The sequence below is a fragment of the Anser brachyrhynchus genome (assembly GCF_964034855.1).
Source record: "Anser brachyrhynchus genome assembly, chromosome: 3".
Classification (NCBI taxonomy): Eukaryota; Metazoa; Chordata; class Aves; order Anseriformes; family Anatidae; genus Anser; species Anser brachyrhynchus.
In genome coordinates, this window is record NC_137696.1 from 9,708,568 (window position 1) to 9,722,958 (window position 14,391).

Sequence of the window (14,391 nt, forward strand, 5' to 3'; positions counted from 1 at the left end):
CAGGCAGAGGGTAAGATAAATTTCACTTTTAAAGATGCCTAAGACTGTATCTTAATATCTAGGTATTTCAGTAACACATCTATCAACCCAAAGTTCCCTGGGCAGTCCATTAATCAATCTGGTATTCCCAAACAACAGATGTTCCTTTCAGTCTTTCATTTAACAAAAAGTATACAGTCACGTGTATCTGGACATCTTTTTGTGACTTTTATACAGGTTTCTATATGTTCAGCGTTTTTAGGTCTCTTCTTTCTCATTTGAGCCAACTGCCATTATAGATGGGATCAGTTTCTGTCTTTCCAAAGTAGACAAGGAGAACTTAAACTGCTATATCATGAAGTATGCTGTAGTTCTGTTCACATCTGTGAGAATAGGTGCCAAATCTTGCTGAAATAAAGGAAAACATGTTAACAATGTTTGAAATACCTTGTCTTATCCTAGAAGAAGCTTTTTTTTTTTTTTTAATTAACTCAGTTAATGGAAGTTATTCATTTTCAAGATTTCAGTGGAGTGTGGGAGAACGATGTTGATGTTCTCAGCTCCTAGAATTGCCTTGGCCATATATAATGAAGTGAGTGGCCATATATAATGAATGAGTCAAATTGGGTGATTTTTGCCTTTTGTTTATTTAAAATGTTTCCCTTGATCACTGTTAGTATTGCATCCTTCAGCATGATGCAGTAGCAAATAGTCCTTTTATATGGTTGATTGTTTTTATTTTTTTCCTTTTTCTCTGTGCTTACCCTGTTGCTTGCCTTTTAGGCATTTTTCTTGCACAACAGACACTTTCATTAGGCTGTGTTTAAAAGCCCTTTTTCCCTGTCATCTTCAAATTTCACACTTTCACAGCTCCCGTGTCTTTGGTTTTTAGTGGGTACTTGTTACCACAGTATTTCTGCTGGACTCCATGGAGTTTCTGCTTCTTCTGTCTTAATACAAAGAAAGTCTTTTGAAGGGATTTTTATTTGTTCAGGCAGGAGAGAGGAGAAAGATTAGAAATTCAATGTTGAGAATGTGCTGGTCTTGTTCTTGTGATAGTACTCTTCTATACAAAATATATCATATATTTAAAGCAAAATCAGGCTCCCCACAACCTTTTAAACATGGGGATGTTTGTATGTTCAGTCCCCTTCTCCTGAAGGGAGAAACTCAAGTATGTCTGCTGTCATACTGTTCTTTCCACTTGTATAGGCACCTGGTTAAAAGGCTACAGTGGAGCAGAGAATATGCACGTCTTCCACATGAACCAGTAGAAATTGCACACAAAAGTGAACACAGTGCCAGGCTGTATTTACTTTCCTCCCAGGAATCACCAGGTAACACTGCAATTACAGGAACCTGCAATAACATTATTCCTTAGAGCTCTTTTCCTGGGAATTTGCACCCCTCTCTGCTTTCAGACATCTCCTTCGCGTTCTGCCGTTTTGGAGAGGCATGCTGCCCTAATGCAGCCATTAGTAGTCACGTCATCTGGGAATTACCAGAAGACTTAGTAGTTAGTTCTGAAGGGAGGATACCGTGAGAGTGAAAATGCAGCTAAAAATGTAGACAATCAAGTACATTTTCTGTAGTGCAACTAAGTTACTTTTTTCTAGATTAAAAATAAGGAAAAAAAAAGGTAACATACTAGGGGACAAATGGATATAGTTTAAAAAAAAAAAAAGACACTTCTGTCCTAGGTGCTGACAAATAGTTTAGACCTGTTAACTCATTATTTCTTAATTTAGATCTTCAAGTCCAGTACCACACACAAAAAGTTCCAGTTCATCCATTTTATTAATAAACACTAAAACATATAATGCCATTTCTACTTGTTGTTTACTTACAGGTATATCGCAAACATCTTTTCTTTGTAAGAATATTCTGTTAAAACTTTTAACAGCTGAAATACAGTATTTTTTCCTCATCAGATTATACAACATAAGAAGGAAGATGCTTATTTTTTCGAAGTGTATTTGTAATAAAAATTTCACCAGTTTTGCTCTATAAAATCTTTGCCGAGTAATAAAAATGTCAACTTCTTCTATTTAATGTCCTTATCAAAATGTATGATTATTGGATCGTGGCCTGTCGATTTCACAAACTTCATGAAGTCTTCAGGGCTTAGGCCCATGGTTGCAGAGTTTGTCATGGGATGGAAATACACCTTCTCGTGGTCCCCCTCCAGAAAGCCGGCATCCAGCACGAACTTCACGTCTCCTTGGTCGCAGAAGAGGGCCAGAGGTGTCGCACAGCCTTGGCCTACTTTTAATTTTTCCAGCATGGCGTTCTCATCAGCAAACCTTAGGTTTCCGCTTCCAACACCCAGTTTTTTGGCAAGCTCGTTCAAGTTGATCTGCCTGTCGTGCAGGACGGTCACCAGCCAGAAGCCTTTCTTCTTTTTGTCTCTAAGGAAAAGGTTTTTGCTGTGCCCTCCTTTCAGGTGTTGGACGTGGGACATCATTTCCTCAACCGTGAACACCTGCAGAGTACAACAAGCATAGCGTGAGGCTGTACCCGTCAGCCTTACCGGCAGCTTTTGTTAAAAATTTAGGAAACGCTGAATGTCATGCTCAGCCTAAAAACTGTACCCTTCTATGAAGAAATTTAAAAGAACCCGAATAAAACGCGACACGCTGGTCCCGCACCCTTTCTCGTTCGTTTCTCACACGCATCCGCGCTCGATCGAAAACGCAAGAAAAAAACCGTGGGGTCCGAGTCCCGCACCTGGGGGTGTTCGGCGGTGAGCGCGGCGATGCCCAGCTCCCGCAGCCGCTGCTCCAGCGCCTCCCGCAGCCCCGCCGCCGCCATGGCCGCCACGGGGCCGCCCCGCTCCGGCAGCGGCACCGCGCAGGCGCCGGGCCCCCACACGTCGCGCCTGCGCACGGCGGCGAGGACTGCTGGGGCGGTTGGGTGCCGTTGGGGGTCCCCGGAGCGGGCCCGGCCGTGAGGGTGAGGGGCCCCGGGGCCGCCGCGGGGCGTGAGGGGAGCCCAGCGCCCTCCGGGCCGCGGGGGGGAGGTTCCCGAAATTACCGCCAGGGCGTTTGTCCTCTGTGAGCGTGTCCGGCATTGCCTCGGACGGTTCCTAGCTGCTCCTCGGGTCTGCTGTTTCTGCCCTTTAAAGTTCTCTTTAAGGGGGAAAAAATGAGCTGTTGGTTGGTTACTTTGTCCTCTGCTCGTTCCCTGTAGGTACTTTGGTACAGGAGAGGTTTTACAACGACCGTGGGCGTGCTGAGAGGGATTGAGGATAGCGCCTTGCTCTCAGAGCTTCTTGGAAGATGGTACAGCACTGCCTGTGAGAGCAAACAAGGTGTTGAGAATGGGCCGGGGAACGCAGATAGGAGCTACGAAATAGCGAACTGAACAAGAAGAGTAGCTTGAATAGGAGACTGTTTTACAGGGTAGGTAGCAAAATGACTCAAAACACAGTTAACATGGTTAAAAGAAGATGCGGGAGGAACTGACAGAGGTATCTTGAAAAGCTTAATTGCTAAGCCAAGCCTTAGCCTAGAAAGATGTCTCCGTGCATGCAATAACACTATTATCATAGAATCATATCGTTATAACAGTATCATTAGAATGCTGCAGTCTTTTAGTGGAGTTACATGCTCGTGTAAGTGTCATTTTGCAAATTTGTTTTACTGGCGGGAGAGGGAGGTTGCACTGGGTATCTGGCAGTATGGTACAAATGTCACTTTTTTGAGTTAATATCAGAGAACCTCGAGTTAGGATTTTAGTAATTTACGTTAAAGGTCAGCGAAGACAGATGAAGGACTTGTAAGTTATGGTAACATTAGTAGATCTGTGTGTCTGAACTGGAATAGTGACAGTGGCAGAAGGTGAAGTGCATCAGGAAAATGAAAAATGAGCAGATCTACTAAGTAGTTCAACATCTTCAGTATCAAAAAGCCTGCTTTGAAGCATTGTAGCATTTATGCCTTGTTTTCCTGTGCATATTGTCATAGCAAAGAACAACTTCCAGCCTTGAGACTGATTTCAATGTGTCCTTTGTATTTTCAGTGAAGAAATGAATCGAGGGTTGATAGTGAAATTTGAAAATCTGGTCCAGTTACGTGGTGCTTGCCGACAGCTGCGTACTGTTTCCTACAGGAAAGTCAACAGAGCACAATGGAAGCCTGTGCAGTCATCTGCGTATCCTGTACAGTCCGTTCATCTGTATCCACAGTTCTGGCAAAAAGACAAATCAATCAGTGTCGCCTTATCTCAATACAGACATCTAGCTACAACGGAGGTAATTAACAAAATCCAGTCATCTCTGATTCCGTGTGAAATTTCAAAGTACAAAAAGTCAATTTGAGCACTTTATGACAAAAAAGGAGAACTTCACAGAAGCTATTCTAAGTTTATGAGCCAAAATGTACTTGTTTAAGACTACATTGTTACTCCTCTCAAATATTGACTTGAAGTACTTACACCAGGAGCATCATGAATCTTGAAGAGGCAGGATAACATTTTTTTCCCTTGTTTTGAACAATTGAATATGGAAAAAAAATTAAGGGCAGAATGCTATACATTTTAAATATTCAGTGTGATGTTTTAAGTCACTAATTTATTGTAATACATTCATATTATAGACAAAAAGATGTGGCTTGAGACCATTGTCTCTTTAATATTGTTTTTATTATTTCTTAGTTTATACCAGCTATATGATCCTATATACATGTCTAATTCCATATAGGAAAAGAAAAAGAGCAAAAAGAAATTGCCGCTGACCAAAGGTGAAGTGGAGATAAGGCAGCAGATGACCGTTGAGGAACTTGCACAAGCAATGGGCAAAGACGTAGGTGAGAGCCTGCTTTGTTACTCAAGATGTATTTTAACTGTTGTGTTTTAGTCAGTTGCGACACACACTCCGTGTGTGGTCAAGGCAAAGATGTTCTGAGATGGTACTAGCTGTTCCTAATCCTTCCCTTGGCAAGGTAGATTGTACGCATTACCAAAGTAACTCCTTTCATCAAAGACATTTAACCAGAGAAAAAGAACATATGGGTAGGCAAGATGCCAGTCTAAGGAGAAAAAATGTTAGGCCGTCCAAATTATTGGGCAGGACACTATGACTGCTCGCAAAATGCTAAATTATATTGCGGAAGGAGAAACATTGCACCGTGGTTTGTTGAAGCTGGGTGAGAGCTGCTACGTAAAGAATTTGGGGCTAAAGAAAAGGCACAAAAGAGCTTCGGCCTGAGATATTTGTCTGAGAGCAGGATGTTGGGTTTGGGAGCAATTTGCGTTCCATTAAAACAGTCTTATTGCTAATTTCTTCTTCTCAACCATGTACTTTTTCTGGCAAACTTCTTTCTCAGTAGCAAGGAGAGAAACAAGAGTCTGTCACGTCTCTGTATGTTTCAGAGGGAGATTGGTAATGGTGCTGAGGTCGGTGTGGAACAATCTTTGACTATTGCAGTATGTCCTGTATTTCTTCTGCCAGAGAAAGTCACAAATGAACAGATTTATCACGTTTTCTTCCTCCTTGAATCACTTCTTAGCTATTTAGTTTAGATGAGTTTCAAGTAGGAAAGTAAGCTGTGAAAATTTGAGTGAAAAATAAGATTGTAGCAACTTCTAGATAAATCTACCTAAAGCAAAAATGCTTTGTGAATGAAACTTACCATTACAATATAAACTACTAACCCAAAATCTTAAATTGTATTTAACAATTAACAAACAATGTGTTTCTGTCCCTTGTTTGTTATTTTTTTTTTTTTTTGGTGAGTTGTTAAATATCTTTCTCTCTTCCTTAGATCATGTTTATGAAGCCCTGCTGTACACAGATATTGATCTTGGTTCCATAGAAGCAGATTCCATTTTAAATGAGGACTATATCAAGCTAATTGTTAAAAAATCAGGAATGAAGTATAAGTCAGCAAAACTGAAAGAAGAGAAAGAAAGAGAAAATACAGATGCTGTAAAACGGTAAATTGTGAACTATTCGTTTTTGCTGTTTTTTATCCTATTTGCTTCTGCAAGAGTTATTGATATACTGTTTTCTTTCTTCTAATGGTGTGTTGATGATACCTGATAAGGTCATAAATTGTAATATTTAAAAGGAGTTTACAGTTTTGATTTCTTTGTGCATTAAACTGATGTTCAGGTGTGATTTGTTTCAGGTGAGTTTTTTCTATGTGTTTTTCTGAAGGAAAGCCAACTTTGTTTTTTGATGCAGCAGGAAGTTTGAATACTAAAAGGGCAAACTGTGATGTATCTAGGATTTGCAGTTACTGTGGGGAGAAGCTAGGCTTACCTCTTCATCACTGAGTTCTGGTAAATGGCTTTTCGTTAGCCATGCTGGGCATGATGGTGGCTTGGTAAACTTTTTTGGTACTTATGAAAGGTGTTATTGTTTTGATTGCAGACCCCCTGCAGACCCAGCATTATTAACCCCACGGCCCCCAGTTGTTACTATAATGGGCCATGTTGATCATGGGAAAACAACTTTACTTGACAGCCTACGAAAAACTCAAGTGGCATCAATGGAAGCAGGAGGCATTACACAACACATTGGTGCTTTCCTTGGTATGATCCAAGTGTACGCGCGTGTGTGTAAAGCAATTTTCTGTATCTTACATGGTGGGCTGACTTGCTGACAGTTTATTGGGGAAAATGTTGCAGCATACACAGTTTATATGTAAGCAGTGAAAAAGGAAAGCATAACTTGTGATAACTAGAATGGAATAGTTCACTTGGAAGGGACCTACCAAGATCATCATGTCCAACTGCCTGACTATTTCAGGGCTAACCAAAAAGTAGAGCATGTTATTAAGGAATATCAAGCACCTCACAAGGAAGGCTGTTGAGTGTTTGGACTGCTCTCCAGAATCTTTTCCTAATGTCCAGTCTGAACCTTCCCTAGTGCAGCTTTGCGCTGTTCCCATGTGTTCTGTTACAGGTTACCAGGGGGAGGAGACCAGTGCCTTCGCCTCCATTTCCCCTCCTCTGGAAGTTGTAGAGCAATGAGGTTCCCAATTAGCCTCCTTTTCTCCAAACTAGACGAACTTTTAAAACTGTGTGGATGGAACTTTTAAGTAGATAGTCTAAAATTATTTCAGTTGTACAATTTTGGATTATGAAAGATTCTAGTGTGCTTTTTTCTTCCCTGAGAAGAAGAAGTACCTTTAACCTCCATGCCAGTTATCTGTCTTCCTTAAAAAATCTGTGTTTTATATATAAAAAAATCATTAAATGACTGATTGCTCTATTTACAGTAAGTCAAATAAAGCTGTGTGAAATGTATTGTTCACAGTGCATCTGCCTTCTGGGGAAAAGATAACTTTTCTTGATACTCCTGGACATGCAGCTTTTTCAGCCATGCGAGCAAGAGGTACCTCTGTAACTGACATCGTCATACTGGTTGTAGCAGCAGAAGATGGAGTAATGCAACAAACTGTAGAATCCATTCAACATGCTAAAAATGCAGGAGGTACAGTGTTTGACTTCTTAACATCACGTTTGGAAGAGAGTGGCAAGCCCAGTGCATAAAGTTAATCCATGAGATGTGTGTTACTGTGCAGCTCAGATACAGAGCACCTTGCAATTGTTTATCCGCCTCTCAAAGGAAACTCCTTGAATTAAAATCCATGGACTTTGTGAAGTTACTGTCCTATCCTGCCTCCTTCTCCCCTGGGAAGATGTCTGAAAATATATACCAAATATTATATTAGTACATAAAAATACTAAGAAATTTTTGCAGGATTTGTAGTTTTGCCAGAAAAGCATGAGTAGTGTGTAGGTAGCTTTGTTTTACTTTTTTTCTTCTATATTAAAATAACTCCTCCAAGTCTCTACTTAAGGTTGCCCAGCAAACAGGTGCCAAGAGAGCTGATTTGTTCTAAGTGGTCATAAGCTGTTCTAACATCTTATTGCAGCTATGCTAGCAGCAGCAAGTTTTTGTTAGGTCAGTAATGTGTTTGTTCTCTTCTTTTAGTTCCTCTTATCCTTGCCATTAACAAATGTGACAAACCTGAAGCTGATCCTGAAAGAGTGAAGAAGGAATTGATGGGTCACGATGTGATCTGTGAAGAGTTTGGAGGGGATGTTCAAGCTGTAAATATTTCAGCACTCAAGGTAAAGTTTTGAAACAAATGATTGTGTTCGTGGATGTCTAAGATGTGCATACACCCACATTTTTGTTTGGTGGTTGGAATATGAATGCTTATCTTTCTGGTATTTGACACCTTACCATGAGCTACGTGCTGCTGCCTCTCACCAGCATCATTTGAAACATAATCCTGTCATATTTTGAGACTCAGCCCTTCAGTGAGCACTAAAAACTATTTTTCTTCTTTGGGAAATCTAGTGGATGGTTTTCAGGTTAATCCTAGTTTTTGTTTCCTCATATATTCCCTGATTGTTTATTTGTGCAAAATCAAGGTCAGTGATAGTGGCATGTATGAAGAGAGAAATTCAAACAAAGGGAAATAAATATTTTTATAACGCATGCCTTATCACAGGAATGTAGTTTTGTAGTGAACTTGCAAGGATAAGATGGTAAATCATGTGAACAACTGATAGCTTAAAAAATAAACTATATTTGCTTATAGTTTTATGGTGGCCAAACTAATTTAGCAGTATCTTAGGCTTATTACTGTCCTTCTAAATGCATTCCAAGTCATCTTCTAAAATTTCAGCCAAGTTCAAGACCTTTTGAAGTTGTTCCCTTACACTTTTTCAAAATAGTCATGCATAAAAATGGTTTCTCCATTCACCTCCGTAGCAGAATATTGCAATTTGCATCCTTAACTCTGATGTTGTGAAGAGGAAAGTAAGGAAACTATCCTTACTAGTATATCTTGTGTGTTCTGGACCACCAATCGTAGTATTTCATTACTTTAGTACCATCTTGCCTTAAAAGGTGAAGGAATCCATGGCATTGGATGGTATTGCATTGTTAGAAGTTCTGAATTAAATGGGAGACCTCGGTACTAAGATTTCAACTTCTGATCTTTTTTTAATTGGGCACTTCCTTTATTCTTTTTTTTGGTATGGTTTTATACAGGGTGAAAACCTGATGGTTTTGGCAGAAGCAACTGTTGCTTTAGCAGAGATGTTAGAACTGAAGGCAGACTACACAGGTCTGGTAGAGGGGACTGTAATTGAGTCTCGCAAAGACAAAGGGAAAGGGTAAGTTCTATGTTGTCTTTACAACTTCAAGGAAGCAATTTGTAATAATGCAGCAATACTGTTCAGGTGGTTTGTACTTTAGTACTTAGGTTTAATATTGTACTTTTTTTCTGTGAAATTAGATAAAAACCAGCAGTTTCTTTGCAGCACTTGTAAATAAAGCGTTAAAACATCATTTTACAGCATGATGTACAGAAAGAGGTTATAAACTGATACAACATAAGTTACCATATCACTGAAATGAAATCCTGTAAGCTCAGGAAATACTCTAAAATGTTAGAACAGGTGTATTTTTTTTAAACGTCATTTAAAAGTAAAGATGATGAAGTTCATAGTCATAATATAATAAATAGATACATCACAATTTGTCAAAAACTGTATGACATTTTACACTTCAAAGTATTTTAGCCCTTTTGCATGTCCTCTGTGAAGAAAGTATGTTCTGTCCTCTTTAAAAATGAACTGAAGGCTGGAAATTTTGGGGGGAGGATGGAATGGGGGTTCACTTAACATGTGAAATCAGTCTATTGCTGAGAGATTCAAGATGCCAAATTTTGTATTAATCTGCAGAAACGAAGAGTACGGTACAGGCTTGGGGCTTTTTGCACTTTAAAATTTTCTTTGCATGCTGATAAGAATGAGTCACAGGAATATTGTGCCTGAGATTGATTGCAAGTACATTATGTTTCGTGTTTCCTTACTTACGCTAAGCCTGAAAATGGTCACTTTAATTTTGTAATTTTCCTCTCTGCTCTTTGCTAGTCCAGTTACCACAGCCATTGTCCAAAGAGGAACCCTGAGGAAAGGCTGTGTTCTGGTTGCAGGGAAGACCTGGGCAAAAGTGCGTTTCATGTTTGATGAGAATGGAAAAGCTGTAGATGCAGCCTCTCCCGGCATCCCTGTGGAAATCATGGGCTGGAAGGAAGTCCCTTCAGCGGGAGATGAAATCCTTGAAGTAGAATCTGAGGTACAGAAAGAACTGTTTAATGGAAAATTCATACTGCAGTAAGATAGGAAGGAAGGAGCTAAGTTTAAAAATAATAAGTAAATCAATAAAATAAAATTGCATTTCATTCTAAGTAACCAGGGTAAACTGGTGAAAGATGAAGGCTGAGCATGGGTATTAAGATGTCTGAGCTAGGTGTTCTGTAAGAGGAATGAGAATTTGCATATTGCCTCTTTCTTTCTCTTCCACTGCCCCCACTTCTCTCCTGCTGGACTGTTACATCCTCTCCTCTCCTTTCCAGGCATCCAAATTAATCTACTTTACAATCACATGAAGAAAGCAGGCTGCCACGGGAGATAAAGAGTCACCATTGGTTCATGCCTTTTACTTCTCATGGTCATCATGCCTTCCTCTATGCTATGTTTGCAATGAACGTAGTCTGAAATGGCTGCTTCAGGGATAACCTGGGATACATTCTAATGTATTTCCTTTCTAAAGGCACAGAAAGCTGTTTTCACTTTCATATAACCACACTGTTACCCTACCTGGAGAACAATCCAGTACTTAATAGTATCAGTATTGTAATTTTATGAGAGAATTAGTTTCTGACAGAAGATTGTGCTTAAGATTTAGCTTGAAATAGGTGTTGTGGAGGCTGGAGAAATACCACATGAAAAAAAAATATTATTTTCTCTGATGCAGAGATGCCTTGAGTTGTGCTGTTGTAGCATGGGGAGGAAGCCATTGTGCTGATTCTTTGTCATCATAGCAGCAAAATCTATTGATAAACGCTAAAGAAAATGAGTAGGACGGTAGAGAAGAAACAAAAGGATAAAAGAGAGTTAATGTGGACTTTTCCATTGCAGTGCTTTGAAAGATCGTTTCTTTTTTTACCTGACCAGCAAAGGGCACATGAAGTTGTGGCTTGGAGAACCTATGTTGAACAGCAAGAGAAGATGAGAAGAGATGGGGAAGTTATTGAAGCAAAGCAAAAGGAACACAGGGTGGAATATGAGAAGAAGCAACAGAAGCTAGCCCATCTGACCTGGAGACAGAGAAAGGCGTTGCTCTACAAGACCAACAAGCATCTAATGTTCTCAAAGCCTAAAGAGAGAACAGAAGTGGACAAAAACGTGCTGTCAGTAATTGTTAAAGGTATTGTTCTGTTCTGTTTACTGCTGCAATGTTTCCATGCTTCTCAAATGCTCAGTCTGCAACGTAGTTCTAAATAATTAACAAAAATTTTGTTAGCAGAAGTTTGATCAATTTAAAACTGAACAAGTTATTGAATGCCTCTCAGGAAGGGGAGGGTCATCAGAGATCATCCCATGGTCAGAAGAATGTGCTTCCAGAAGGGTCAGAGCAAGATGAAATCTTAGGGGCCCAAACCCTTACCCAGGAACTCCTGAATAAAAGCCATACAAGTGCATGTGTGTAAGTTATATGAGCAGCAGTACTGCATTAGCAGAATGGAGGAAAAGAACAACTGTGTATTACTTAAAGTGGGGCAGGAGGAACTCGGTTTGACCTGACGTTCAGTGGTATGTGTGTAGTGGAAGTAGTAAGTGAAAAACTATGTAGACTTGACCTAGAAATGGCAGCAGATGTGGAGCTTCTGGTCCTGTTGTCTTTATTCACTTCACTTTTGTAATAGGAAGACTTTTCAGGTGTGTTCTAATATACTGCTGGAAATACAAAAAGAATGCTAAATATCCAACGCTTTTGATTATATTGCATAATGTGGAATTTTCATTCCCCTAATTCTTCTTCTTCGGTATCACTTTGATTCACACAAAGTCAACAGCACTACCATTTATATACCCAGGTGATGTGGATGGATCTGTCGAAGCTATTCTGAACATTCTGGACAGCTATGATGCTGATCATGAATGTAGATTGGATATCATCCATTTTGGAATGGGAGATATCAGCGAAACTGACATAAGTCTTGCTGAAGCATTTAATGGTGAGTGTATGTTTAAAAATTAATTTACAGTTAGTAGAAACTTCTCTCCATTGAAATCAGTAGATCTCATACTGTTATTTTTTTTGTAATAATTAACAGCATCAATAATGTAAACTTATATGTATATTAATAATATCAAGTAACACCTTTAACATCAAATACTAATGCAGGTAGGGAAGGCTAGAAATCTCACAAAAATAGGACTGTGACAGGCCATTGCCAGTAACTGAATTATTAATGGCAGATAATGGTTAGATCTCAACTTCTCACGTAAGTTGCTTTATGATGTTGAGCAGGGCAATGCCAGAAAAGTAGCACACAACAGAATTTCCTTTTGCTCGGGGAGGTCACTGAACAGAAAGACCTCTATCAATAGTTGTTCCCCTTTTTGCTCCATGATTCTCACCTGCTCTAGAGTGTGTGTGTGGGGGGTCACTGGACCTAACACACTCCATGGGTGGATGAGAATGTAGAAAGTTCATTTCCAGCTTATACTGGGCAACCAAATTGTTTTCCCAGCCCAAAAATGGGGGAATCTTTTTGTTGTGTGTGTGTGTGTGTGATGCCATCTGCTCTGGTGGGCTCTCTGTATGCAGTAATTTCTGCTTTGATAACTTCATCTCTGTCATGAGGGAACTTTCTGTGAGGAGTGTTTTGAGCCCATTTGTTTTGATACGAGGCTAGTAGTAGCGGGTGTGCTGACTGCAGTGATAGTGGGGGAGGTAAATGGTCCCCCATTAAAAGGGAAGTAGTGAAATGGTGTTTCTTGTATTGCTGACTGCTAATGCTAATTTTAACCTCTGCTGCAAGTTCAACATTTCAGAAGAGATGGCAAATGCTTTCACTTATTAAGAATTTCTCTTGTTATCAGTTGCTGATTATTGTATTTGCCAGGTGTTGTTTATGGATTCAGCGTGAAAGCCAATGAAACTATTAAAAAGCTGGCTGCTAAAAAGGGAATAAAAATTAAACTTCACAACGTCATCTACAAACTTATTGAAGACTTGCAAGATGAGCTAAATAGCAGACTGCCTCCATCTGTGGTGGAAAATACAATAGGTGACTTTTCAGGGAGTATTAAATTACATTTTTGCTGTGCTGCATGGCTTTAACTTCGCGCTCCAATGATGCGTTCTTGCTGTATCAAGTAATTAATGCTCCTCTGTAGTTGCCTTTCTATTTTGTTATAAAGCTTAGTAAGTGGAAGAGCATGGCTTGGTTTTTCTTATTATGTGTTTATTATTCTCCTGTACTTCTTAAAACTGTACTACATTTTTTTTTTCTTTTAGGGACAGCTTCTGTTCTTGACGTCTTCTCTGTAACAGTAGGAAAAAACAAAATTCCAGTAGCTGGGTGCAGAGTACAGAAGGGGCAATTAGACAAAAAGATGAAATTTAAGTTAATCCGTAAAGGGGATGTTATTTGGCAAGGTAAGTAACTGGCTACAAAACTAGTGTTTGTACTCAGTGTTATGACATGACTAGTTAGTTCCATGTGAAATTAATGCAAAAGGTGTGCATCTAATCATAAGGCAATTACGTGTGCTGTTTAGGATAGAATTGTTCAAAGCAGAGAAAGCTGTAAAATGTCACCATACTCTTTATCCAGACCTCTAACCACCACTTTTCTGATAGAAAAGTAGTATCACAGGCTTTGCCTATGGAAAAGGACTGATGCCTGACTTTCATCAGCTGCAAGCGCTTGCAACCCCCAGCTTGTCTTGCTTTTGTTTTGTAGCTGTGTGGTGAAACCTGAATTGTGTGAGAAGGGGAAACCAAACCACATCTGTACTCTGATGTCAGGGGGCTTTCTTTCTTTTTCCTCTCTGTAGGATCTTTATCATCACTGAAGCATCATAAAGATGATGTCCAAGTAATAAAGACAGGTATGGATTGTGGATTAAGTTTAGACAAGCATATAGAATTCAATATTGGAGATGAAATTATCTGTTATGAAGAAAAAGAAGTTCAACAGACAACGTCGTGGGATCCAGGGTTTTAAAATACATCTGAATCCCCAGCAAGGACATGCACTATTCCTGGCCTTGAACTCTTAACATTAAATGAACTTATGAAGAAGCTTACGTGCATCTCTCTATCTGATGCTTCTGTATTCTATGTTTAAACCTCATCAAGCAACCAGCATACCTCATTGGAGCACCAGATGAATGACCCTAACTGCAAGCACTTTGTGTGTGTAAAGCCATCAAGGTGTAAATACTTCTGACTTTATTGATTTCGAAATAGCTGAGCCCTCTTTTTCTTCCCTCACAAGGGTGCTGGTACCATTTTTTCAGTATACGATCTTCATGGTGAGGACCCCCCTTTGCTCTAGTACTGATTTTGCATATGATTTCAGACTT

General features: G+C 39.6%; 2 protein-coding genes across 6 annotated transcripts; one reads left to right on the forward strand and one right to left on the reverse strand.

Annotated features, from left to right (window-relative positions):
• Positions 1-1,759: 1,759 nt before the first annotated feature.
• Positions 1,760-2,862, reverse strand: LOC308193183 (prolyl-tRNA synthetase associated domain-containing protein 1-like). Of its 2 annotated transcripts, none has more exons than XM_080587557.1 (2): positions 2,707-2,862; positions 1,760-2,461 (listed from the first exon to the last, which is right to left on the reverse strand). In XM_080587557.1, the coding sequence occupies exons 1-2, from the start codon at positions 2,788-2,790 to the stop codon at positions 2,024-2,026; spliced, it is 522 nt and encodes a 173-aa protein (XP_080443683.1). In that variant the 5' UTR covers positions 2,791-2,862; the 3' UTR covers positions 1,760-2,023. The 2 variants fall into 2 exon arrangements, with proteins under 2 accessions (XP_080443683.1, XP_080443684.1); XM_080587558.1 differs by having other exon boundaries at positions 2,628-2,803.
• On the forward strand, positions 2,794-14,121 carry MTIF2 (mitochondrial translational initiation factor 2). 4 transcript variants are annotated; one of them, XM_080587513.1, is made up of 15 exons: positions 2,794-2,931; positions 3,169-3,380; positions 4,000-4,231; positions 4,679-4,784; positions 5,742-5,913; positions 6,353-6,513; positions 7,241-7,417; positions 7,922-8,061; positions 8,993-9,117; positions 9,880-10,084; positions 10,966-11,218; positions 11,889-12,029; positions 12,924-13,088; positions 13,319-13,459; positions 13,861-14,121. In XM_080587513.1, exons 3-15 carry the CDS (start codon positions 4,007-4,009, stop codon positions 14,028-14,030), a joined length of 2,181 nt encoding a protein of 726 aa, XP_080443639.1. In that variant the 5' UTR covers positions 2,794-2,931; positions 3,169-3,380; positions 4,000-4,006; the 3' UTR covers positions 14,031-14,121. The 4 variants fall into 4 exon arrangements, with proteins under 4 accessions (XP_080443639.1, XP_080443642.1, XP_080443641.1 ...); XM_080587516.1 differs by having other exon boundaries at positions 4,090-4,231; XM_080587515.1 differs by lacking the exon at positions 12,924-13,088.
• The last annotated feature ends 270 nt before the right edge of the window (positions 14,122-14,391 follow it).

What these genes read in the sequence shown, in the direction of transcription:
- LOC308193183 (XM_080587557.1), bottom strand. Translation starts at nt 2,790, where the DNA reads ATGGCGGCGGCGGGGCTGCGGGAGGCGCTGGAGCAGCGGCTGCGGGAG. An exon ending in TCACCGCCGAACACCCCCAG is followed by an intron (nt 2,462 to 2,706) that starts GTGCGGGACTCG and finishes TGTACTCTGCAG; the next exon opens with GTGTTCACGGTTGAGGAAAT.
- MTIF2 (XM_080587513.1), top strand. Translation starts at nt 4,007, where the DNA reads ATGAATCGAGGGTTGATAGTGAAATTTGAAAATCTGGTCCAGTTACGT. An exon ending in ACACATTGGTGCTTTCCTTG is followed by an intron (nt 6,514 to 7,240) that starts GTATGATCCAAG and finishes TATTGTTCACAG; the next exon opens with TGCATCTGCCTTCTGGGGAA. An exon ending in TGTGGTGGAAAATACAATAG is followed by an intron (nt 13,089 to 13,318) that starts GTGACTTTTCAG and finishes TTTTTCTTTTAG; the next exon opens with GGACAGCTTCTGTTCTTGAC.